The sequence below is a fragment of the Dromaius novaehollandiae genome, chromosome 24 (genome assembly GCF_036370855.1).
Source record: "Dromaius novaehollandiae isolate bDroNov1 chromosome 24, bDroNov1.hap1, whole genome shotgun sequence".
NCBI classification, from domain to species: Eukaryota; Metazoa; Chordata; class Aves; order Casuariiformes; family Dromaiidae; genus Dromaius; species Dromaius novaehollandiae.
The window spans coordinates 242,101-269,386 of record NC_088121.1 but is presented as its reverse complement, the minus strand read 5'-3'; the positions used below and the strand labels follow the sequence as shown (position 1 = coordinate 269,386).

At 41.2% G+C, this 27,286-nt stretch overlaps 1 protein-coding gene across 17 annotated transcripts in view; it reads left to right on the top strand.

Annotated features, from left to right (window-relative positions):
* The window catches only part of SLC45A1 (solute carrier family 45 member 1), a 90,670-nt gene that overhangs the window by 30,083 nt on the left and 33,301 nt on the right, over window positions 1-27,286 (top strand). For 2 of the 17 annotated variants that reach the window (XM_064525323.1, XM_026109922.2), the window contains exons 2-5: window positions 2,934-3,125; window positions 13,270-13,331; window positions 14,823-15,009; window positions 16,731-16,842. The exons of 9 other annotated variants lie outside the window; for them this stretch is intronic. Coding sequence is in view for 3 of the 8 variants with exons in the window: in XM_064525314.1 (XP_064381384.1) it covers window positions 3,097-3,125 (29 nt within the window). In the remaining 5 variants the exon portion in view is untranslated. Of the gene's footprint in view, window positions 1-2,793; window positions 2,814-2,933; window positions 3,126-13,269; window positions 13,332-14,822; window positions 15,010-16,730; window positions 16,843-27,286 lie in introns of those variants that run through there. 6 more of the 17 variants (XM_064525314.1, XM_064525315.1, XM_064525317.1 and 3 more) reach the window with 5 other exon arrangements.

Below are 27,286 nucleotides of genomic sequence, written 5' to 3'. Positions count from 1 at the left end.
GCTCTGGCTGATAGATTTTTTTTTTCTTTTTTAATTGTGTCATGGTCTGTTTTTGAGTCAGTTGGAAGAAAAATGAGATGTATTTTTTCATGGTGTGCATGATCTTAGGTGACAGTATGTCCAAAATGTACATTCTAAATCCATTTTCATTATTTTTGTGACCGGAGGTCAGTGCCTTTTTACATAATAGAAGAATTGCAAATGCAGTAAAGTAGTAACCCCTTTTGCATCTCAGTTTCCCGTTTTGTAAAATGTGAGTGATTCAGTGGAATTAAAACTGAATACATGAATATTGTCCAAGTGCTCTGTATTCTCTTGCCCATTTGTGAATATCAGTGGCGGTGTTTCAGTCTCCAAGCATGGCTTAAAATGCAGTTTATATAGGATAGTATAGGATAAAATATAATTCATACAGGAAAATGTTTTTTGTTGTTCACTTAGTAGTATTGACTTGGAAATGCAAATCCTGCTGACTTGTCAAAATATACCCACAGTCATGTGGGAACCTGAAGATTATTTGAAGACTTTTAGCCATTCTGAAGTAAGGAGCCTGGTCTAACTCACCAGGTCAGATCTGTGAAAGACCTGAGCTTTGCCTCATAACCTAGAGGACTCGGGAGTCTGCTTGTATGGGTTGCTGTGAATTACAAAGCTCAAATCCAGTGATGAGGAGAGTACTCATGGCCAGAATAACTGGCCCCGGAATGTCGCAGTCAGCTTGGAGGGAGATTTTTGAGTTGTGTTCAGGGATTCTTAGTATGTGACTGAGCTACATGTCCGGCTGTTTGAAGGCTGGACAGTCTTCAAGAAGTCTGCCCTTTTCCAGTTGGATGCGTAATGCTGATGCCGTCTTAGGTCAATGAGAGACTTTTCAGCATCTTTAATGAGACCAGGAGTGGGAGAAGTTTGCTATGTCAGGAAAGTGCACAGGTTGCTTTCCAGTTTGAATGGGGCTCCCATGCTTTAAACCAGCTAGGGAACAAGTACTACTTCCTAGATGTATAAACAGCTCAGAAGGCAGGAGGTTAGGCCAATATACATTTGCTAAGTTAGCAGCGTTTTTCTTGTTGTTTGAGTTTGTTTGTTTGTTAGTTTGGTTTTCCGATTCTGAGATTCCCCTTCGTTTACAGGAAAGTCTCACTTTGTGTCCTGGAGGTTATACTCTCTGAAGAAGGTGAAATTCCCGAGGCTGCAAATGCACCCCAGTCTCTTCAAGTCGCATAGTTTTTGATTGATATGTGAATTGCATTTTGTTTAATTCAGAGACGGAACAGGAAGGATTTGCCGGTCCACATATAGACTTCTACTTTGGAGCTGGTCGTCTCAGTTTCCTTGGTAGTCAGTGGAGAGGAACAGGTGCTGCTGGGGCATGGCTCATCCCTTCCAAGGCTGTGTCCCAGTAACCGTCTGTCCGCTCAGGTCATCAGAAACGATGTGGTCAAAGTTTCGTCAGAGCTGGACTCATTCATGCCAGGTCCGAATATCCCACGTTTTCCTTTACTACTGAGCTCAGAGCCTCTTCTCAATTAGCTGAAAATTACATGATGTTTATTTGATCATCCATGCATATTCCTCTTTTTAAAATAATACCTCAATGACTGTTGTGATAGGTTTTCATTGGCTAATTCAGTGGTTTTTTTTTTTTTTGGTCATGTTGTTAGTTGAATGGAGGGAGAGAATACGTACAGAGTAAGAAAATTTTTTGTTCTTTTTAACAGAGTAGGCAGCCAACAGAATTTGTCTCCCCAAGTGAATTCATATTTCACAGCTTGTCCACTTGTAACAACCCAAGCATAAGTCTTACTCCTATTAGTCAGTTGTTATTGTTCTAATTTTATTTTCATGCTGACAAATGCTGCTTCTGAAGGGTTGAATTTGAGTAATCTTCACCATTTCAAGAAGAGAGAAGAGATTTTGGGGGTTTTGTGTTGTAGGAAGCTCTGTTCACTTATGTCTCTGTCTTTGGTACAGCTGTAGTTTTCGAGTGTGCTAAAAAAGGCCAGTCTTTCAGGGGAATTTCAAAAGATCCATTTTTCTTCACTAACAAGTCTTGGTGAAGAAATGTAACCATAATTCCTCTTTATGTAATCTCGATAGAATACTCTTAGACTTCTAGCGTTTCTTTTAGGATACAAAAGTAGACCAGAAGGATTGCTGGAGTGTTGATTTATTACCTGGTGTCTGTGTCCTGGAGGAAGGAAGGAAAAAAAAAAGGAGGGGGGAGGCAGTAGTCTCCCACTGGAATCTTGGCTTGAGGTGAATAGATGAATGACAAAATCTTTGCCCTGCACTGGGGCCTCTCTAACCTTCCACTTCCTGTTGAGTTGTGAAACAAAAAAGTAAACATTTAACTGAATGTGGCAGCCTGAGACAATCACCCCTATTGTAGAAGGAACACCAGTCCCTTCTCTCTCTGCATAAATTCTCTTCACTGGCAATGCTAATAGAGCTGCAGTGGAAGTAAGCCAAGCCTTTCATTGGGCAAGACCCAAGTTTAAGCAGAAATACAAGTAGTGTGGTTGCTTGGTCCCTGGAAATATCCTGTATGAAGCAGGGTTGTTGAAGTTTGCTCACAGTCAGAAGCTTTTCAAAAGTATTCTGTTTTTAATATAGGAAATCAATTCACAGTACTTGAGACTTTGAAGCTGCTATGGGGTTTTGTGGGAATGGTTGGATATGGCATAATTTTTATGCTGATGTAATCATTCCAGAGTGGAATTGCTGAGGTGTGTTCCTTGTAGAAAAAGCAGTCATTCTTCAAACTAGTTTCCTTGATCTCATAGCATTGCGATGACTGTGCCTTCCTAGCTGAGGTAAGGATCTTTAAAGGGTTCTCAACATGAATAAAACCATGGGTTCTAAAATACTATAAACTGACCTGAATTTATTGTTCATCCAACTTAGATGCAAGTAGTCTTATTTCCTCGTTCCAGGCTCACCAGTTCATGCCATCCTTCAGCTGTGCTTTGTGATGATCCATCACAGTGCTGGAGCCTGCATAACCTCCTGCCTGGAGAAGACAACCTGGATAATACTGATGCACCACTGACAGTCACCTTGGTTATTTCCAGATACAGTTCATGAGAACAGTTCTTCATGCCTTTAAAATACTGTCTGCTACACATGTAAGTAAACATTACAAGTAGAAGGAGACAGTCTGGAAATATGTTCATTTTAATGGTAGTTCTGCCCATCTGATACATCTCCTGCCCTCTTTTATTTGTTGTGGGCTTTTTTATTTTAGAGCAGATTGATAAATAAATTGCTTTTAACATATTAGACTTCAATAAGGATGGTATTCTACATGTTTAATGGAATTTTAAATTTATAAGGAGTTTTACTTTCTTCTCTAACTGCCCTAGAACTGCAGATGCAAGTCTTTTCTGACTTCCCATTGCTAATTTGACGGTCAGAGACTGAGTCAAATCTACATTTGGAATACTGTTACTTTTAAAGAATATTGGTCTTGTGCAAGAATCCGTATATCATCTGCATTAAGATCTGTCTTGTACCCATCCCTTAGTTCCCAGAAACAGAATCTCCCAATTTGAGTATCCTGCTTTGGTGCTGACATCAGGGGCTCCCTGGCTAAAAAACAGCAGTGGTGTGATCCAATTCCTAGTTCATCGTATTGATTTAAAAGAGTCTGAGGAAGTCTCGATCAGTAATATGGGAGATTTTCAGTCTTACAAAGCAGAAGTCTAAGTTCTCTGCTTACTTCTTGAGCCTTTTCCTCTTTACAGCACCTATATAAATGCTACATATATATTCTACCTATGTACCTTCTCAGCCTATTCAGTGCTAAAGTTGTTTTTTGCGGTGTTTTTGTTTGCTTTTGCTATTGCTTTCATATCAAGAGGAAAACAAAAAAAGATACTTGAAGTGGTGTTTACACAGTTACGTATTAGGTGAGGGGCCCTCCATTATCTGCGTTTTTTCTGCTTGCTTTAGTTCTTGATTCATTTTATGCACGTATCTAATTAGTATACTTACTGTCTCTCTGTAGACAATACAGAGAGAGTCCTTCTGCCAACAAATCTTTGCAAAAACATTTCTTAGCAAAATGAGGTCTGTACAGCCAGTCCTTCCCTTAAGATGTTACAGAAGCTAGTGACCAATGATGTCTGCAGATTGTGCCATCTTTCCCGTTGAGTTCCAGCTACAGACAGTCCTCACTTCGCATGTCATTTATGCAGAATTAGAATACTTTAGGGGAAGTATCCTAAAATTAACAAAATGAGCGACACCCACCCACCCACCCACACCTGACTGCTGAGACCCTGCCATTTTGTGCATGGGAAAGGCTTAGTTGTTTTGGACTCTCTTCTTGGAGCCGCTTACTTCTTCTCTGAGACTGTGTCCTAGACAGTCTTCACAAGTATGTATTTCCCAAGGTCTTTTCTAAAAGGGCTTTTAAATGTCATACCCTTTGATCTGCAAAGTTCTTAGCCTGGCAAGGCAAGCTTGCAACTTCCCTGTGAGAAAAACTAGGGCTTTAAAACTGGTACTTCCCCCATTTTTCAAACATATTGCTCTTCCATTTATTCTTCTGGCACCACCCAAAGTAAAAGAGTTCCCGTTAGTCATGCAAGAAATTTTTTTATAACACAATATACAATGATGTCTTCTCTGTCTGGCATTCATTAAGTTGTTATACCTTTGTGTTCAGAACATTCTGTAGATTGGTTCTATCTTTGTCACATGGGCATCTGTAAGCTACTTGGGAGATGCCTTACAGATCCCTAAATTCTACTGACTTTTACCTGAAAAAATGTTCATGTCTTCTCTTTTGTGAGTCTCTGAATGGAAATGAACTTCAAGAGCTGTATTTCAGGCAGTAGTCTAAATTATTGAGCTCTCCTTGAAACTCATCATCTTTAAGATTTGTGACTTTCTCATGCTTGCCACCATAATCAGTGCCATAGTGAGCTCTCCTTATTTTTTGTTACTACCTGCTAGTAAATCTTTGAGATGGGCTCGCTGGAGTGTTAATTAAGAGGTTTCGGTAAGTATATTAAGCGGAGCATCTTTAAAACCAACCAAACAAACCAAAAATCATACTACCTATGACTTCTGCTCTACTGCTTAAAATGGGCCATTATGTAGTTTTAAAAGACTGAGCTAACTCCTAACAGAGAATGTTATAGCCTAGGGCGTGCTTAGCTGGAAGCACAGACAGGACAAAGTTGCTCTTGCATCTTTTTCTTCTTTGTAGCAAGCTACATAATTCCTGAGGTAGAATTTCATCAGGGCTGGGCATGAAAATCCTGTGTTGCTTGTGTGGATGGAGGAGTATGAGGAGCTGGTATTGCCCATGAATGTCAGGTACTGTTGGATGCTTCTTCTGTTCTAGTAATTTAAAGCCATTTTAAGTTTATAAGCTGCTACTCCCTCTTGTTTTGACCACAGTTCGCATAATGGAGAAGCTAGCTCTCTATCAGAAGCAATGGAACCAGGCAGAACAATATCTTGCTCTTTTATGTATTGTCATGTGACAAATTTAACCATGTATGTTGCCTCACTTTCTCTCTGTTTGATTTTAACACTTCAGTTGCATCAAGTTTTTCCAGAGCTTTCCAAGGTTTGTTTCTAATAATATATCTATCAGGTAGATTTGAAAAGCTTTCATATCTGTATTGCTCTATTTTTGGGTAAATATTTATGAACAGAAAATGTTTTCCAAAGTCAGAAAAAAAGAGTGAATTGACTTTCGGGGGTAGAATATAAGAGAAGAGTCATCTCATGTGAAGATATTGAAAAAGTTTTGTCCCCTTGTGCCTTTGGGGAAACAGCCTCTTTGCTGCTCACGCTAGTCATACGTGAATGCTGTCTGGGATCATCCATCTATGTGTGGCCCGTGTGTGTGTGTAGCAACTGCAGGTCATGTTCAGAGCTTTTGCTCACATGTCCTTTCCTTACTTGTTTCCAATATATGTTGTTTGTGCTGTCTTTCATCTCCAAAAGATTATTTTAACTTCTCAGATTTTAATGAAAACCTGTGCAGGCAGACTGTTAAAACTGTTGTTGAGCTCCCTTACTCTTGGGGAAATTTATTGGCGTCCTGTTGACAAGCAAAACAGTTCTTTTCCAGAAGTACCATTTATGACTCTTACTGCCTGTTTAAATTCACTCACGTCCTTCTGGAGTTCGTGCAACCCAAGGTTTTCAGACGTGTAACAGAACTTTGGCATTGGTTTGTTTAGACTTTTCTTAATTCTCTTAGGAAAATTTTAAAGCTGGTATTTGTTTAATGTGTTTCTGCTTCTCTAAATAGAGAGCATCATAGGACAGACCCCAGGTGTTTTTAGATGCACCATTTTTTCTTCCACTGTATCTTTGGACTGTCTTCAACCTTTCCAGGAAAATTATGTGGAAATGCTCAGGACCAAAGATTGAATATTAAAAATAAAAAGCAAAACAACTTTTCTATGAAGAAAAATATTTCATTCTGTAGTTCTAAAGAAGTCTTAAACTGGAAGGCACAGTACTTAAAAAATGAAGATGTTTTGTTACTAGTACTTCTTACCACAAGGTGATTTTCTGTCATTTGAAATCTATAAACAGCGTCTGGGCTTCTTCCTGAGGATTTTATCCAGCTCACATTCACTCTTTTACTTTAGAAATGACCATGTGAAACTCCAGGTCTCTGTGATATCAGATCATAGCAGAGCATCACATTGGTCTTCACAGGATTTAAATTCTAAGAATTTTCTTTTTCAGGATCCACCTGTCAGACAAGTTTTGTTACTTAAGAAAGTTTACCGTACAGAAGCGTGTGACTAATGTGTGTGTGTTTTTCTTTTAAAGTGGAGCTGTAGAAACCTTCTGGAGTTTAAAAACAGAAAGGCAGGATGCAGCACAGACACAAGTCGTGCTGCGCAAGACCCTCAAAGCTAGAGAGTTGCTGGAGGGAAAGAGCAGGTATTGGAAAATATAGAGGAAGGGGGGTTGGCGAGTGGAACTGTGAGGACGAGGAAATAAAAGACAGAGGAACTGTCCCCTTGCTCCTCTTGTCCTGGAGAGAATAGAAGGTATGTACAAGACCAAACAGTTTTCAGTGTGTGAAATTTAGCATTTGTTCTTCCTCCTGCCTTTTTCCCAGTCTTCAGCATTGCAGTCATATACACGTCCCATCTCTTATCAGAAACATCTGCTTCATGCTGCCTGAAGGATCTCTGTTTTGCTTTTTGTGGAAGTGTTAACAAAGCCATTTCCCTGTTCTTCCTTCTGCAGTTCTGAAAGAGAATAGCAATTTATACATGTTACAGGAGGTTTTATGCAAGCCTAAAATATGCCTTATGGACTGAAGTATTGTGATACTATTTCTTCAGATGAGAAGGCGGCATTCACATTTCTACTAACGTGGTAGTATAACAAACTGTGCATGATGAACTCAGTATTTCCTCACTGGTCAAAAGAGCATCCTTTTCCTGTGGGAGCAGGCCAGGTAGAAGTCAGGTTACAAAAGCAAACTGACGTTAGTGCAGCGTCAGCAGAACAAAATTATGCGGTCAGGAGGGATGTCCAAACATATCTTTAAACCCTGTTCTAATAAAGGCAAAACTCATTGTTGATATGTCGCAGTAGAGATCTTAGTAGTTTTTCTCTTGTGCCATGTGGTAATGTACATGCTCTTCACATTCATAGGCAGAACCAGCTGTAGCAATGCACAACCTATGATCTGTTCTCAGCCGGCCACGAGTCACTCTTCTCTGAATGGTGCGCATGCAGTAGTTCTTAGGACTGTCATATGTGTTGACAGAAAAAGGTGGTATTCCTGAGGTGTGGGGGGGAGGGGGCAGAGATTTCTGTTGTGAGTTTGTAGTCGGAAGAGTAGTAGTCATCTAAATGTTTTACATGTAATTCTGTTGTAATCCATAAAAAGGAATTCCAAGATATGAAAATTCATCAGTGTAATAAAAGCATTCCATCTCTGGAGCATTAACTTTTTCAATATGCATAAGAAATAGTGTTCCCTACAGTAAATAGAGAATTACATGCTCAGAAAATCATTAATCAAACGTTTAATTATTTTTTTGTGTAGGATTAGTGGTCTCTTATTAGAATTATGTGCTTATGCTCTGACAAAGGTGCAAATTTAAGCTATTTTGTGATGAACTAATTAAAACCAATAATCCTGTTTGCTAGTGGAGTTCCAGCAATAAGAAACTTTGCCATTTTATGGCTAACGACCAACATGAGAGTGGCGACTTTTGTCACTGCTCCAGTGAAGACTAACATGAGTATGGCCTGTAAGACAGGAATCAAACTCTTGCTTATATGTTGAGAACATGGCTAAATCATTTGCCAGTTATCTGATAATTTATTAGCTTAATTTCAGAATAGGACTCTTAAGATTAATAAAAATATCCCTGTGAAGTGTTTTATTGTAAATTCCTCACATTCGATCAGTCCTAGTTCTTTTGCACTACAGTATTTCTTTGTTATAAAGAGCATGTGCATTTCGTTCAATACTGCATATGATACATTTATTTACTGGATATTATTATAGAATGTAACTGTGTATTAATAGTATAGCTTTTGAATTGTGCACATTTTTTTCTCTTTGGGGGTATCTGGAAATATTGAAGAGCTTTTTTTTTAAATATATGCAGACAGTTTTAGCAACTTATCTGTTGGGTACTCTGTAAATCAGGGGGGACAGAGGAAAGCAGTGAAGCACTCTGCAATCTTTGAGTGACATGATAGAAATCACAGAAAAGTGACTGAAAAAACCCTGTTATTCAACTTGTGAAAACACGAATCAGCTAGATGATTTGCTATTGTTGGAATATTCTCTGCTACAGTGGCCATTGTGCATGTGGTACAGGTGTTGCATGGTTCAGGAGGCAGGAGTGGCAGAACCCAGAATTTTTGTGACCGTTATCTGTTAATTTTTAGTGTTAGTAGTTTAGTGGAAAGTTTGCTTATAATATGTTCTAGCCACAGTGTGAGCGATTTGGAGCAGTATTTAGTTAGTTGTTAGTACTTGAAAGTACAAAAATGGCAAGAGTTTCTTGAGATTGTAGTTTAATGTGGGATCCACGACTCTGTGTGTGTTTAAAAAAAAAAAAAGGAAAAGCCCCCCACAGAAACAGAACCCCTCCATGCTTGAGTCTAAAACAGTAATACTATGATATTAGCATGAAAATACAGAAAAATAAACAGTTATCGTGTTTGATGATGTATAAGAAACATAGCAGTGGCCATAGATGAACAGCTTCTTATGAGCAGTTTCTGAACAAATGTATCAGTGTACTAACCTTTCCCCTCCAATTTTATTTTGTCTTCGGAGAGGTGGAGGGGTTCCCTTTGGAAGGAGGAGACATCTGTGTGTATGTCTTATAGGCAGGTGCATTTTATTCTTCAGGAAAATAGGGCAATATGAACTCTACTGACTGATTTAAAATTGACATACAATTTCCAGAGCAAGACAAAAATATACGTATGTAGTCTGGATTGCATCCAAAGCATCTTTACCTCCAAACTGGTTTAGGCCAGAGAGACAGGATGTTCCACAGAGCAAAAAAACATGTGATTAAAGAGCATGAACAAACACTGAGTATATTATTAACAAAACACCAGGCTGCATTTCATGTTGGGTTTTCTGGCTGGTGACCCATGGAACTGATGCAAAAACTAGCAGAAGGACAAAGGTCCAGTCTGTTCCAGCATAACTAATAATCAGAAAAGATTCCCTGGAGCCCCCATTTTGTATGGCAGTGTTAAAAAGCTGTTCTTGCCAGCCAAGGCAGCAGTACTGTTGTAAATATACAATGGTGGGACTCTATACTTTAGAGCATGTGGTGAGAGAATTCTTTTGGCAACTGCTATGGAGAGGTTTTACCTTGACTCATGATCCTGTAGGTGTCTAACAATTAGGCTCCCTCTTATTTCCAGGCTCTTTGCTTACATGCTATTGACCATGTCTTTCATTTCTGCCTTGCATTCTGACTCACAGATCAGTCAGTGTCCTTCTGTCCTACCCTGTGGGCCTCTTCCATTTTTTGCAGATTCCTCCACATCCTGATCAGCAGCTGTCTGGGCCAGGATCTCTATGTACAGACTATGAGTCATGCTGCTATGTGATGAGGATGCATATAGTAGCGGCATGAGGTGAGAGGTAGATGGTGTTTTGGAGATTTATGGAGCACTTGAGGGACTAGCAGTTGATAAGCAAATTTGCAGTCAAGCAGGCAGAGTTGGCTGTTTGTAAGCAAGGAAGAGAATCAAAAATCCTGGACCCTTTGTGCAGTTGTTTACAGAACTGGGATGTTCTGCTTCTGGGAACTTGCTTGCCTTTGACCCCAGAAAGCCTGAAGAGATCCATGGATCTTCAACGTGTAAAAATTTCTTTTGGAAATCCAATGAAAAAGTCTGAATTGCTGTGTTCCGAACTAAGAATTTGCATGTCTTTTCCTAGGGGCTGTACTTCTGCCCTCCTCCACCACTAGTAGGGGACTGAAGTGCCAGTGAGCCTGGGAACACATGTGAAGCCTGGTGATGTTTTAGAAAAGACCCGTTTTTCCTACCTCAGCAGTACGAGGGGATCTTGGAAAATGGAGTATCAAGCCCATTTGGCTTTCTTTTTCATAGAAGGTTGCTTTATTATAAATGGTCTTGCATAGGCTGGATTTTCCTCCTCAGGACTTCTCAGATACTATCAGTTTTTCCGTCAGTATTTAACACTTTTAGCCAAACGCAGAGGTCTAGCTGTAGTGCTTTAGTGTTGCAAGCTCATCATATTCAGGATGCATATTAGCCAGGAGGGAAAGAAGCATTTGGTGCTCTGGGAGCCGTGGGTGTTGAAGCCCTGACAGGCAATGTGCTGCTGTTTAAGATGACAGCTTTTCCTGTACTGCCCAAAGCATCGCTCAGGAACGTGTCTCCTCCCTCAAAGAGATGCCAGCTGCCTTCCCTTCCCTGCTGTTAGTCAGCAGATACACTCTACTCCTCCAGATCCAAACTAGAAGATACTTTTTGCTAATGCTTCCTCACCCTCCTTTGTTAACTGAAAGAGGTTGTTGCTGAACCTGAGATTACCCGAGGCACTGGGCATGGTGCTGCTTTGAATGAAAGGAGAGGAACTGCGGGGCAGCACGACTCAGAGCTCCAAGCGGAGGCCCCTGGGGTGCCTGCCCCTCGGTGGGGGGTGCGAGCATGAATCACAAGCTGCAGAACCGGGAAAGCAGGGGCGTCAACGTGGTTATTTCTTGAATCATTCTTAGCCGGCAGCAGGTCAGCTGGCGGATGGCTTCAGCCCGAAGTGAAAGCTTGTAACTCTCCAGCCAGCAAAAATAGTTCCATAAGTGAATATCTGCATTTCATCAGCATCTTGTGTTGTCTCTGTGAAAAATGGTATTCAATTACACATAATTGATAGTACTTCAGTTTCCTGTGGCTTTCAACGTATTCATTTGTGTTAGGTCAGCTCAGCTATTTTATAAACATAGAAATGTGTTTTAAATCTGATGAGCCTGCCACATTAAAGAAGGCTTAAAATACTCTTAGATCTCAAATACCGGAACTGTGACACTTTCTACCCAGCCTCGGTTGAAGTTCATACATAACAGCAAAATGAAAATTCAACACTTCTTTTAGGTTTGATCAGAGAAATCATTCGGGGTACCCTAAACAATTAAACAACCAAATCATTTTTCAGTGCTTGTGACTTTTCTTTTTCTTTTTTTTTTTTTTTTTAAGAGAGAGAGAGATTGAGATTGAGATTTCTTTTTTTCCAGCCCAGGCTAGAAAAACTAACTGCTGTCTCAAAGAAGTATCTGTGGGAATCCTATAGCAGTAGAGTGTAAACTATAGTACCAGTGAAAGCAGCTGGCCTAGAAATTTTTGTGTCCTTCACATAGAAAAACATACTGAAGTTTTGCAACAACAACAACAGTTTTGCTCTAGTTTCAGGGGACTTAAACTCAGGGATGCATGATTTGTCAATCCCAAGCAGCCATAGGAAGGAAAGATATCTTAAGAAGAGGTTCCCAAGGTATGGGGCACCTGTGGCCTGCAAAGGAGTTTTAATAGTGACCATTCTCAGCAGGAGTAGCTGATTCTTGAGGCTGCTGCACTGACAGGATCTTGTCTGATGGTGTGGGGAGGCAGCTGAATGGCTCAGTGCCGAAGGAACTGCAGCTGGACCCAGGAATAGCTGTCAGCTGTGTACTGCACACCCTCTCCTAACTAGTCCCTTGCCCTTGTTACTTCCCACAGAAACAATTGCAGGGCCAGGGCCAGTTGTGGAGATGTCACATCATCAGGGCACATAGCCGTGCTATGCTGCAGCTGATCCTTAAACCAAGCATGCTGTTGAACAGTATCTGTTGAGGTGTTATATTTGTAGGATCTGTCATGTTGCATGTCCTGAACATAACCCTATTGCACTGGTACTGAATTTTGTCTTGCAGCCCAACATCCTCCCCACCCCATCTCCTCCCAATCCATGTTCATCCGTGAACGAAACTCTGCAACCCTTGACATGGCTGCCTTGATCATTCAATGGTCATGGCACATGGTTAACCAAGCACAGTACCCATAGCATCTCTTAAGGCCTTTGCTGAAAATGTTGGTGCTTGCAGCTTCCTGGGAAATTGAGTGGGTTGGTGAGGGTGTGATGGAATGGACTGCCAGGTAATGTGTAGGTGGCAAATGCTTGCTTTTGCAGAAAATCAGTGTTAACAATTGGATCTTCAGACTTTTCATAGGACTCTGGGGTGCTGATTCACTACTGTCTCGCTTTGGTACTATTTAAACATCAATGTGAGTTATTGGTGTTATATGATATACATTGCCTTGCAGTCCAGAGTAGAAATAGCTATGAGAAATATTTACCTTTTCTGTATTACTGTTGACAGATTGTACCCTGTTAATGTAGTAATAGACAGTCTGACTTTTTATCCTAATGTATGTAAACACTTCTTACCATCTTTAAGTCTGCTGGAAATTGATTTTTTTTTTCCTCATTGCCTTTTACTTCCGTTGTCCATTTCCTAGGTTCATATGTATACTTGCTGCTATTTTAAGGTCCTTTCTGGCTTTCGTTAATTTTGAATTCTCAAGACTGACAATGCCACATTTAGGACAAGTGTATTCAGCTCAAAAGAGGTGCATTTAATCAGGTCTGGCTTATAGGATCCCACCAAGAAAATATATCTTTTAAACATAATTTCCGATTGCTAGAAATGCATCTTTTCCTGCCACAGGTGTAGTCTTCTGCCCAAGGTTTGGTTACAAAGCTACTTTATGCTTCTTGTTTTTCAGGTCAAAGTAATATCCAGTCAGATTTTGCATGGCATAATGAAGAAACAGGATTTTCTAGCACCGTGAGTACTTGCAGAGTCAACAGGCTGATGATTTCTAATGACCAAGAATCCAAGAAACACTGCACCCTAAATAAAAGCAAAAGGGAGCAGTAATCACTGGGTAAATGCTATTTCACCTCTACATGTTTAATAGGCAGCTTCAGGGAGAAATTTAGGAAAGGTGCATTGCGGAATGATTTAGTGTGAGCTCTCATCGTGATGTCGTGGAGCACTACCTGATCAAGTTCAGAAAAGGCGTTTTGAAGGAGCTATTTAAAATGACAGTATGGCTAGGGTTTTAATGATGGTGTTCCTGAGAAGGCCTTAAATAGAGATCATGTAGCAGGGGATGTTTTCCCTTCAGCATTTGCTGTCTGTGACTTAAATTGTAAACTTAGTTCCCTTTTGTTATCTTTGCTGAATGTAGACTTTCCAAGCCTCTCTTGGCTTTTTGCTTCCACAGCTGAGAAGTGCCTTGCTCATAATTTTTGAATTTGCTGCTTTTCAAAGCCATTTTCATTGAATAGCTCCTGGGAAAGCTAGAAAAGACCTTGAGATGTCACAGATTTCCTTTGTTCCATCTCCCTGGCCCAAGGCAGGTTCTAATGTCCCTGAACATGTTTTCAGGTGCCCTGGCAGATAATCTTAAAAATCTCCAGTGACAGAGACTCCCCTATCTCCCTAAACTATTTACAGTTCTTTTGAATAGAAAGTTTTGCCTCCTATCTAACGTAAATCTCCCTTAACGCAATATAGCGATCACTTTTGATTTATTGTTTTGCTTACTGTTTACAGTGGACATGGACAAGTTTATTCCTTTTTTTCCCCCTCTATGCATTGACCTCTTAAGAGATGATTAGATGGCCGTTTCTTTTTGGCAGCAATCTCTGCTCATACGCCTTCTTTGACCTCATGTACTCCTCCATTCTGTTATGCCAGCGGGGGTTTTGGGGGTAATCGTGTGGTGAATTCAATTGGGATGCTTATCTGGTTTAAAGGGAAAACAAACAACCCCCACCCCAAAATTCTCCAGGCAGTAAGAGCAGCTTAAGTCAGGGCACAATGCACAAAAAATGTCTGTGCAGTCATCCTGAGTGCTCTCGACAGAGTGCACTATAAGAGTGGTTTGGTTTTTTTCTTCTCTCTTCTGTACAGGTCAAAAAGCTCTCTCATGTTTAGAAATAGGCCAGGGTTGAGTATCTGCATAGCCACGGGGGTCCTGCACTCTGTATCTTCCACCTTTGTTCTGTTTTTCATAAATAATTCAATTAGCAATTATTCTGTAAACATTTCAAGGAAAATTATGTTATCGCTAAATCAATCCGATAGTTTGCATAATCGTTGTCTATGTGTAGGTTTACCTTATTTGTGGTTTCCTGCCAAGACAGATATACTGAGTCTTGCAATGTGAGATCAATAAAATAATTATACTTACATAAACATTTATACCAGTGAACTGGAAAAAGATTGTTGCACATTTATATTTCTTCATCTTTCTTCACTGCCATCAAGTATAGGGACGGACAGAATAGCATCGGTGACATTAATCTGGCAAAAGAAGTTATCTGCCCATCTCTATCACAGAAATAGTTATGTGCTACAAAATGTGACAAAAATAAGGAGAATGTGGACTAACAGTAAGTCAACTACAGAGAGCTTTACAGTGTTTTCGAAGATTGTAGTGGACCGGCTTCCTCTGGTAAGTTTAGCAGGAGCAAAACATCCCACGCAGATGTGGAAGTTTGAACTTATTGTTGTGAATAAGTGTACAGTGTGTCACTCCCACACACTGTTCTGCGTTTGCTATTGGAGGCCTTACATGTTTAGTAGGCTTTTCAGATTGCATAGTTAAGAACTGTGATCTGTACCCATATGTTAAGAGGATTATTTACATTCATTCAAACATTCCGATTGCCTTGAAATAGAATATATGATTTTACCATATGTTTATTTCTTGGAAATGTATGTTTAATCCTGAAACTTTGCATATTGAATCGGTATTTTTGTTATCATGAACTGAAACCATTCTAGGTCATCTAATTCTTAAATTTTACACCTCTTGTAATTTGCAGCAGCATGTGATAGGAGCTGAGAAACTTCAGGATAATTCAGGGAGGAAAATACATTTATTTCCAAAAAAAGAAAAAGGAAGGAAAGAACACCCCACTCCCTAAAAACAAACAAAAAAAAACCCCCAAAAAACCCCCAAACCCGCATGTGTCCAGAATGCTAAGCATAGCACTACTATTTTTGTAATCAGTATTACTGGTTTTATACTTGCAACTTTTTCTAAGTCTCTTAAAACATCATCTGACACTCTACTAATAACGAAACATTGATTTCAACAGAAATTCCTTCTAGTTGTTCCCTTTCCCTGACACAAAATCAATGCGCTGTATATTTTATGTCATAGCTTGATCCTTCTCCCTATAACCTCTGGAATATGGAGGGAAATACAGGACGTGTTGCTCTGTTTGCGTACACTCAATCATGACAAGCACAACTTGAAAGGTTAAACTTGATGTGCAGTCTAGGAAATTTTAGTGTAGGCCTTGGGTAAAAAAAGAGGAATCTTTGCTTTGCCCCCTTTAGCTTCCGCAGGGCTGCCTGAGGGAAGTGCCGCAGCGGCGACTCAGTAGTGGCAGAGCTGGGTCAGCCTCAGCTTTTCCCTACCTCAGGCAGCTTTACTGGTAGCAGGGCAGGCCAGGTTCAGAGCATGGATCAGTGGAAATATGCTTCCAGAGAGAGGAAGCAGGTTTCCTGGAGCCTCTATGACACAGACTGTTCTTCGAGAGCAGATCTCTGTTCCTTTTGGCCAATCTAGTGTTCAGCATACGCTCGCTGATTTTACTTTGGTGCCTTTAGATTTTTCTTCATGTGAGCACTTGCCATTCTGGAGAATTTCCTTCTGTCTGTGTTGTGCTATAGGAAATTTTTAAGTTTATTTATAACCTGTGTGTGGTTACAACTTAAATTGTGGGCTTCTGTGTTAAGTACACAAAAGAAAGTCAACTTACTTCTCAAAGCATTGCTGCTTTTTAAGGTACTTTATCCTAGAAATTGAGCAGGACATGTGATGGCTTCCATGGCTTTTTAGGCAGATTACTGTACACGTCAGATAGAAATTCATCCCAAGACTGAGCAGGGTACAGCTGTGGCATAAGCAGTGCTGCTTTTAGTGGCATTTTGCTACAGCAGACAGATTGTTACATTATCTTGTGAACCATTTCTCCTTAATTTATTTGGAGCACTTTTGGAACAATACGGAGGTTTTCCTCAAGTCAGTCCCTCAATCAGCTGTAGCATAACCGAGGGCTGTTCTTTGTGGAGTTTGATATTTTAAAAGTTTGAACAGATTATTATATTCTTTTTGGCTGTTGGCTGAGTAAGTAAAACAACATGGTATCGTTACTTGTGCAGGAGAACTCAGGTTTTGACACAGACGCCGGAGGGAGAGTGCTGTGAACTTGACTGCAGTCGCTTCATTTTGCATCTCAGTGCAGCCTACTAGATGAAAGAGTACATGATTAAGGTATGTGCAGTTCACTGTGATTATGATCCCACCTCACCTCTCAGCTTTGATTTTCTTTAAGGTTCCATAACCCGAGGAATTCCCATTTATTCTTGTGTGTTTTCCTGACCTTTGCTCATGCTGGTTTCATGAATGAGCCAATGTGAAAATCTATTTCCTGTCTCCAGTGAGGGTTGTTAATAAAATGTGTTACAGAAATATAGAGGGGAGAGAGGCTGCAAGCTCACTACGGAAGGGACTAAATTAGTCCTAGACAATACACAGATAAACGATTTGCAGTTTATGGTCAAATTTCACATCAGGGCATGAGTAATGACTTAGCCCAAAAGGCATAATTTTAAAAGTAGGCCCCAAAAGCAGCATGGTGGTGAATGCAGATTTTTTTTGTCCGTACTCTGAGCATGTGTCCATTTGTTACTTTTTCTTGCAATATAGTGCCGTAGCCTGAGATCAGTGTGATCCAGACGTAGAAGTCTGGGAAAGTCACTATCCAAGCAAATGTTTTAAGTCACCTTCAAGCTGTGGGGAAAAGAGGTCAAGGGTCAGCCTCTATCCAGAGGAAGAGGATGAATGAGTCAGATTTTCTGGTTGTGGGGTGGATTAGTGGTGGCGAATTAACTCCAATGTTGTGCACAGTACAAGAGCTGTTTTGAACAGAACTGTATGTCAAATGCATTTATTTAGAGCCAGGCCCTTCCTACACGATAGCCAGTCTATTACAAACACAGAGTTCTCTGGTAACCACATCTCCTTTGCTTTCTTTGAATGCTATGCATCAATTTGTTACTCATGATCTAGGTGTCTACAGTACACTGAAGAGTTGTTTCTGCAGCAGAAACAACTAACAATTAAAATTAATTTCGAGACTTAATGAGAAAGACCTTCAATTTGTACCTGCCTACAGCCAACATTCATTGCAAGCAAAAATGTCTGTGCTGTGGTCTGTTGATGCACAAGAGTGACACTGACAGATTGTTAATCCAAGATGATCAGTGGGCACCACTTCAGTGGCGTCTACTCCGCTTGTCTCTTGGCTGAAGGACAGCAATAGTATAATGTTTGATTTTGCAGTAGATGTTTCAAAGTCCCCAACAACAAGGAGATACTTCCATTACCTAAATTGGGCATAGTATGGGATTTCAAAAATACAAAAAGAAATCTGAGCTAGGTTTGAATCTAAGAAAGCTTTGGGATTAAATTACTTCAGTGTGTGGGGGGGGAACACACAACTCCTGTGATGCTGTTTTTTGGCCAATTTGTGGTCTTTTAATTGTCTGTTGCCTCTTCTCTCCCTAAAACACTAATGCAAGGAGTGGAGCAGCAGAGAAAATACAACTGGAGGATGCGTTTGGTTTGCCGTAGCGGAATCATTTACCTTTGCATTGTTTACTTGACCCCTGTCTTCTGATTTACCATGACCTGCAAGGGAACATTCCTCTGCCACAGCTAAGGCATTCAGGTGGAGTTAATTGAGCAATTAAATTATCAGGTGATGGAAGTAAAAATCTCATCAACACGGTGGATGGATTTAGCAATCTGACTCCTTTTAGTTTATGACTTATGATTATGTAATGTGTGCATTGCTACACAGCCGCACACTCTGTGCAAAACAGAGGTAAACAGCTGTTCTGACGTACACTTTAGCTGATATGGGGGTCATGACTTCAGTCAACTGACCAGGGAGAAAGGTGACAGTAGGGGTTTCTGATGATAAGTTGGTGGTGATGGACAGACGATTTAATATAACCTCCTCCCCAGCCCCTCCCTCTTAGAAGTTTCCTGTCGGGGGTTTAGAGCTAAGGCTGAGCTAACATGTGAAAAAAGCTTTTTCCAGTCAAGTGCATTTTGCCCCTAAGTAACCATGGAGGAGTGCACAAAGATAGCCAGTGTTCACGTGCTGGTGGGTTTATACAAAATTGCGAGGGGAAGTTTACAAAGCAAATTCCATTTTGGTGGAGAATAGCAAAGGCTGAAGATTCAGTTGATATGTCAAGTGGAGGCAATCTAAGGTGCATGCGTTTTCAGAGAACTTTTTAAGAGATGTGACATGCATCTAGGCCGGCTGTCCAACTTGGCAACTCTGGAAATGATACATGTGATAAAAGCACATCAGAATTCTAGCTCCCTCTTTCTGTACAGAACTACTACTGCGGAGGCTGTTCTTTTAGTTGAAAGGTCAGGTATGGCAGGAAAGACATATCCACAGCAATGCTAAGACTGTTATTCAACAGGTAGAGGACAGAGCATCATAAATGCTGTTGTGATGGAAAACATAGGGAAACCTCAAACCCTAGAATGGAGGGCTGAAAGGGATGCGACATGCCAGCTGAGACAAACTTCTGCAGTGACGTTAGACGAGGGTGTAATGGAGAAAATTCTGCTGCTGTCTAAATCTGTTGTGCTCCCATGCAGGAATTCTGTGTGTTGGTCTGGTCACAGAGCCTCAGAGGAAAGAAAGACGGTCTCTTTTGGCTTCACAGAATGGTTCAATTTCAAATTCAAGGGGACACTGCAAAAGGTCATGGATGTTGACTCCTGAAGTTAAAATAGGCTGTTTCCTTCCCTTTTACTGGCAGTACAGAAGGCCTCACAAGATTCTATATGTTTCTGCCCTATCGAATTTCTCAAGGGAAAACAATTCTGAGAGGATGCCCAGAGTCAGTGTGGTGCAGTGCGCTGTGATGCTGAGGAAGAGACTAGTCCTGGTTGTCTCTTTTGTTGGGGAGAATGTATAACATGCACAGTGTTCCCAGGAACAATATTGTAATAAGGCTGTGTGCTCCTGCAGCTGTGAGCTGGGTGACCCAGCTTTATTATTACTGTCATCCGTGGAAAGTAAAGGGCAGGTTCCGTCAGAGGTTCACATGCTGGATGTGGTAGCAATGTTTCTTCTTAGGCAAGCGGGTGGCTTGAGAAGCTGTGCAAAGGTAGGTGACAAGTTATTCAGGAAGATACATGCATCAGACCTGTTTCTATCCTGTCCAACTTGCCATATAACAAAAGATAGTGACGAAAATCTATTTCATGTTGTATAAATCCCAAGTATTAGCTTTGACCTCTGTTCTTTATGTCTGCTTTTCAGCTGTGAAATCTATTTCTGTATCCCTCGATGAAGATATTAATTCGATATCTGAAATTTAAATGAGCCCGTGTGCCAATTTCTTAGGATGCCTATTTCCCTTCTGATCGAAAAGGTTCTTCCATTTTATTTCCATGTAACCTGACCTAGCACATAAGCAAGTCTCTCAGTGGATTTGGATTGTTTTTTAATTAAAAAAGGGGGGTGGAGGTGGAAGTGTGTGGCACCTGCTCACAGGAAGGCTGTTCAGCATCTTTGCCAGTGTGAAAAGGAGAGCCAGAAGACCATAACCTATTTGAGGAAATTGGTTTGGGGTTGCAGTGTCCTTCCCTCTGACCATGAGACCTTTGAAAGAGATTTTTTTTCTCCTTGGCAAGAGATTGTAAACTGGTTTATAGTGTGGAATGGATATGATTTAGCTCTGCCATTACTGTCTTCGAGAACAGACTGGTTAAATAGGTGCAAATGTCTTGCCTTTATGGCTACAAAGGACCATTAGTCTCTTGGGCTGAGCTCTTACATTGCAAAAACACGGAGTTACATCCATGTTCCCCTCTAGCAAGCTCTGTTTGACTAATGCACGTATTCCACAAAGGCATACATGTCCACTACTTCCCTTGGTAGCTTATTGCAATGGTTGATCCCTTCTCACTCTTAAAAACATGTACTTTACTTCTAATTTGAATTTATTTAGCTTTAACATTTGGTCTTTGATTGGACTGACTGATTTAGAGTAGCTTGTGCTCTGTGAGATAACTTGCACGGAAATCCATCTGCTTCTCTGTTTTATTCATGAATTCAACAGATAGAACTCCTTATCTCTACTACTTCAATATGTTTTCTAGCTCTCAGATCATGTTTGACATTTTTCTCTCTGAGTTTTTCAGTGCTATCTTTCAGTTGTGGGCCCCAGACTCCGGTGTCAGTCTCATCAGTAACCAGGCCTAGAAGGGAAAGTACTCCCTGTTCATTGAGGTATCGCATGGCTGCAGTCAGACCCCTTCCTGAATGTGTCTCCGTGGGGCTCAGCCTCAAAAGAGAAGAACCACTGGAAGGGAGGAAAAGGAGTTTATTTTCTATGGCCAAGGCAGCCTTTGGCTTCTGTGCTAGGATCCTCACTGCGTGTGTTAAGCACAGTGGCGTTGGGCACTGAGAGCAGAGCTGTGAGAATCTGAACCTCACTCAGTTTGGGTTTTTTTTCAGTACTGATCCTGATCAAATGTCGTTAGATAAATTCATGGTTAAAGAGCTCCAAATCAGTGACAGCTTGGCAGCTACTTGTGTCATACTACTTCTTGGGATCAGTATTCAATAGCTGAGAGATTATTCATTTACTGACTCCTACGTGTTTGGTCTTCAGACATAAAGCTGGCCTAGAAGCTGCACCTAAACTTGCATATAGGATAAAAACCATGGATTCTTGGCAAGCTCAGCAAGTCCTAGGTCCAAAGAGCAGATAATATTACCAAGAAACTGGGTAACTGTGCATCTGCAGAAATCACTTACTCCTCATGGAGGGGGTGGGGGAAAAGAGAGAGAAAATTACACAAATAGCAAGCCTGTTTTTATTCTACCAGGCAGTAGATTAATTAGATTACTTTGAGGCCTGACCTCCTATTTTGTGTCCAAGGGTCATGGCTCTTGTTGGAGAGACCAGTTAATATATCAGCGGTATCAGGGTCAGCATAGAAGTTTAATCCAAATAACGTAAAGGAAATCTTTGTGTACTGTGTGTTTACCTTAGCTGGTAGTTAATCTGGGTTACTGTTTGCTGCCTGTTTCACTTCTCTTACTCAAGAGCTTTAGCAAATGTTTATTTGACAGAATGTTCTGTTCCTTTCCTTTTTTTCCAAAAAAAAAAAATAGTAGTCTACCCCCAATGCAACTCCAGCTGCAACATCGTGTTGCAGGCTGGACTCTAATCAGAGGATTTTCTTTGCTGCTCATGAGGGAGGGTAGACAGTGTTTTAGGCATGAGAACGATCTGCCAAATGGGGATAGGGGTTTAACCAAAGAGTAAGAAATTAGAGATTTCTTCTGAGTATCTCAGAAATGAGATACTTAAAGCACTTTGGCTTAAACACTGAACAAATTGAATACCAAGGTGAATAGTCTGTTTATGCAGAAGTCTGGATTAGTAGGTAACTCACTTGGCCAGACCAGTAGAAGCAAAAAGCAAGCTAGTGAACAGCAACCTGTTGTTCTTTACCTAGGTGTCCACTAATAGCCCCTGCCTGAAACAAGGCACAGATCTGCTATCTCATCTAGTATAGCTGTCTTCCTGTTGTTTCCGTAGGAAGTTGTATTTGAAAGATCTCACTGTACAACACTCCGTGTCGTCCTGCAGGCGTTGCTTTGCAGTGTACTAATTAATCAATTTTGTCTGGATGCTATTCATACACTGCTTTAAAAGTGGGGAGCATTACACAAGTCCCTATTGTTACTCTGTTTGCGTGCATACGATCCAGAACAGGTGGTGCCTGAGCATTAGCGATGCTGGTTAGCACTCGAAGTGACAGAAATCCCCTTCGCTAGTGATGGAAGGGGAGGGGGAGATGATACGCTAGGAAATGGTTTCTATCCAATAAACGTTTGTATCCCCCGTGGCAGCGTGCTAGAATACTGCTGGCAGAGATGGATATTCAGGAGGGAAGAGCAAAGCGGAGCTTCAGTAAGAGGGTTTCTAGGCTGTGTCAGAGGACCTGTTACAAAATAAGGATAAGGTACTAATACTCTTATCTCTTTGTACATGCTCCAGGGAACAGGAAATTGTACTCATCACCCAGCAAATGTACTCAGATTTAGTTGCCATAGAAGAACGATTGAGCCACATCTGCTCCTCAAGTCAGGATGTGCAGCCCCTGCTTGTTTCTGTGCTCTGCTGAGCCTGCACGTGGCTGTGCCCTGCTTTGGTGCTTTGAGGATCGATTTGGTGTGCAAGGTGGACAGAGGGCTGAAGGAGACAGCCAAGGTCTGTTGAGTGGCGTAGGGGGGTTTCCTTTTCCTGGTATTTCATCTTTGCCCTTTCCTCTGCCTCAGTGTATGCCAGAGCCAAGGAAGGCTCTGGGACCATCCAGGAATATTAATGTACCTGCCTGTACCTGTTTATACCAAGTGGCCGTACCACACCCTAACATCTGTCTGTCTCCACAAGGTAACTGACTGTTTGGGATGGCACGTAGACAGCCCTCTAGTCTCTGTTTTGTTGCTAGACACTTTCAGGCAGAAAGTGGATGACACCCCCCTGCCTCTCCTGTTTGACAAGCACTCCATATGGATGGAAGAGGCTAAATTAAAAACAGCAGAAGTAGACTTTCTGGTTTTTCTTGATAACTAGTATAAAGGAGAGAAGGGAGCAGTCTGTGCACTGCAATTAACATGAAGTGCTATCGCAACTCGTCCTGTAATGCGATATAGATATAATCCTAGCACAAAATTGAACACTGCACTGAGTCAGAAACATAGAGCAATGCTGGGTTTTGAAGAAAGTAATTAGCCCCAGGGATCTGGTGGTTTTTCATTTCCCTAGTGGCAAACAAGGGAGGTGGGGTGGCACTTCCCGTAGGCCTCCAAAGTCAATTTAGTCAAGGTACAGAGCCAGTTTCTAAACTAAAGCGTTTATTTAATAAATGCTTAGTAAAAGGCAGGTGCACCTCCCATCTCTGCAGTGCCCTCCATGTGCCACTCAGTGCCACGCTATTTCACCTTTGTGAGCTAGAATACCTGGTATCAGCCTGGGCACTGCTGAGGATGCCCCTCTGCCCTGCCAGCGAACACAGCCTTCTGCGGCACCACTCGGGTACCCCTTGTTGTCTCCCCTTGCTGCATGGTGCCATGCCTCACCCACCAGTGCCTACGCGTGGGACAACAGACCTGCCTGAGTCACCGTGCACCATGCTTACCTGGCGGCAGGTTGCTGTGGGTTTGCCCCCAGGTATGGGGCCTTGCCTGACCGCGCTTTCCTTCGGCCCTCTACTCTGGTGGCCCTTCCTTCTGCCACCGTACGCGTGGCGTGCGCAGGAGCAGTGATCTGAGATTTTCCGGAACTCACTGAAGCACTCATGAAGTGAATTTGGTTATGCTTCTCACGAGAAGGTTGAGAGTGTACTGAATCACAAAAGTGAGACATCTGATAGCCAAGAGATCATTGATCTTGTTACTGACAGGACTTAATAGCTGAAAGCTGGAGTTCACGGAGCTCTCATGAAAAGCAAGGAATCGCACTGTTCAGGTGACATAATGGGGATGACAGTGATCCCTATTCATGCCATGTGTTTAAATGAAAATTGACTTTAGTCCTAAAATATGTATAGCCTGTGCCTGCCCTGGGTGACCACAAGTTCCTGTATCCAGGATTCTCACTCTTTCCTCCTGCGTTCCTGCCATAGTGTTTGTCACTTGCAGTGATTTGTCACATCCAGAAGAAAGCCTGGAAGGTGTTTTGGGGCATCATCATGCCCTTGTCTTTTGTGAAATGCTTAATGTATTATGGGCACATAGTGAAGTGAAATACTCCAGTGAGTTTGTCAAATTGCTTTGTGTCTTCCTATGACCCTCTTCCTTAAGCTGCACACAAGCGGGATTTATAGTACCAACATATTGCGGCTGCCTGCATTTAACATTTTTGTTCAGCATTCATCTGTCCAGAAGTGCTTGGTGAACGTAGCCTAGCATGTGTGTTACCTTGGGAGAGACTTCTGCTCAGTCTTCTTGCAATCAGTTGCTGGTAAAACAGAATATGGTAAAGAATATTGTATCTCCCTGGTTCACTATCTTATTGTATTGGTTACAGGAGCTGGCTAGGAAATGGAATGGAATGGAAAAGCCATCATTTGAAGTCTGGTCCTTTTGTAGGACCTAACTTTACCATATCAAGTACCATACCATTCAGTTTTCTGAATTCACCAAGTGCCCTCTAGTGGCTAATTCTCTGTATAACGTTGGATATTCATTGTCAGAGACCGGCCAGCTATTGAAGGGGTTGACTGGTTAGGACAGGAGCAAGGTGCAAGTCTTCAAATTATTTTGAGGACAGTTAGTTTGTCCTGCAGAGGCAATTAAAAGTGCTCATTGAACAGTCACTGCGCAAAGCTCGGGATGGCAAATCACTAACTGTGTACAGCACTACAGTAGAAATTGCATGTCTGGACTGAAGCAAGTGTCAAATCAAGTGCAAGCCAGTGGAAAAAAAAAACTAGTGGTCTGTTAGTGCCCAAGACTTCAATGGTTTCAGTGAAGCCTGGCAGTAGTGAAGTTTTTCTGAATAATTATCCTCTAAGACTTGGGAAGGGGCCACAATAGTCCAGTTTTAGTCTGATACAGTCATTCTGGACTAGGTTGATAGATTGCTGAGGTTTCGTTTGTACCACGGCAGTATTCCAGTTTTTCTAAAACCAGATTGCTTCCTGACTAAAAACTTTGCTTGTTTAAAAACAAAACAAAACAAAACACTCTCCCCCCCCCCCAAAAAAAAACACCTCACCTGTTTTATGAAGCTGTTTGGACTATGGCCCCAGTTTATGCCCTGCTTCATATATTTGTCAACAGTGGGGATATTTCTGTCTCTTCCTATTATTAGAGCTCTGTGCTCAATGTTGTGCACTGTAGTTGTTCGGTGCACTTGTTGGGGGCAATACTTCTTAGTGGATTGTGTCAGGACCACATGGTCACCTTGCACCCAGAAAGGAAGGTGTAGATTTAGTCTATTCCAAGAGAGGATGGGAATGGCCATAAACTCATTTTCTATTTGTCTGAGTGTGAGTCTAAGTGTAGGCTTACAAAGGGCTCTGTTAGCAATGATCTGAACACACATGCTTGAATTTTTCTTGAAAATTTCATGTTTTTATCTTGTGTAGTAGTTTGCTATGTTGAATTTATTTCCTCAAAAAATTGAAAACTCAGTTTTAATGCAAATGGGTTGGTGCCATTACCACTTTCATTCTGCAGCAAAATACTGTCTTTTCTTGTTAATGGTTTTGGGGAGATTGTTTTGTTTCTTTTTTAAAAATAACAGTTCTAGTGCCTTTTAAATGTTTAATTGCCTCCATTATAATAGCCAGCATAGGAGTCTGGTTAGTCCAGGTTCAGGAGCTGATTTGTCTGGGCTGTTGAAGTCATGTGACAATAAGCTATTGACCAGATATGGAGGTGGTGTGTGAACGGGCATATATGAGACTTCTTTGTGCTCTTACATTGTGTTAGCCTCCCACCAGCTTCTTTACACCCACTCAGTTGACATGTAAGGGAAGCTAGGGCAGTGTAATTTACATGGTAAGAGGAGCTTACCACGTAAGTGTTAAGAATGTATAGTTGAAATGCACCTCACCTTATTCGAGCTTGCTTCTTTTTTCTGTCTTACTCTGTGTTTGTGCTGTGTTTGATGCCACAGGCCATGGGCCTTGTTGGCATGACTAGGCATTTACAGAAATACAAGTTTACTTCTTCAATTGATGTCATAAATGTTGTGGAAAGGAAAGTTCACTTGAATTTGGGAATGGGGCAAAAGCTGTAGTGTACCTGGAATACATCTGCAGGAAGATTTAAAGGGAAGAGAGCAAGAATGAGTGTTTTGCAAACTGGTACTGGCTCTAGAAATGACTTGGCAGGTGTGTTGCTGAGGGAGCAAGGAGCTTTGGGATTTAGAGAGTGCTTCAGGCTATATGCTGATATCTTGTTTTCGTGCAAGTAACTTGCAATTTTGTCATTGGAAGAATTAATTTTCAATAAGGATAAAACTGTGTCATGAACTTGCCATTTAAGAAACAACTTGGTCCTTGGTTTGCAAACTTATCACCTTTACAAGTAGTCTAGGGTTGAAAAGGCACCTGTTTAAATTATTCAATTGCAAAAGAATGATAGCATCAAGAAAACTGTGTCATTGCCCTAAGAAAGTGAATGAATAATATGTTATTTTTTTTAACTGCACTGGACAGTATGAGGAATATTCTAAGCAAAAGAAAGAGTTGTGTCAAGCTCTCAGAGGGAGTACAGGAATATTTGGATCATTACACTTGCTTGGAAAAAGACTGCATTCAAAAGAGATAAGCTTGATGCCCAATAGCAAGTGTACGAGGGCTTTACTCGTACCTTCTTGTTAAGTACTCACACTGCTCTGCAGTTCTCAAGAAAAAGTCTCAGGGAATATGCAGCAGACTGGGACGTGGTAGTTTCAGATGCAGTAACCAAACAGAGAAGCCGTTGTACAAAGCCACGTAAGCTGAATTGTTATTTTTCCCCTCGTCCCTTCTGAAAAGTCACCCAAAACTTCCTGTGCAATTGAATTTATGTCAAATAAATGCATCGTGGAGCTTGAATCCATGGCACTAAATCCTATAATTCTTGGAAAAACTTGTTATAAAGAAACTA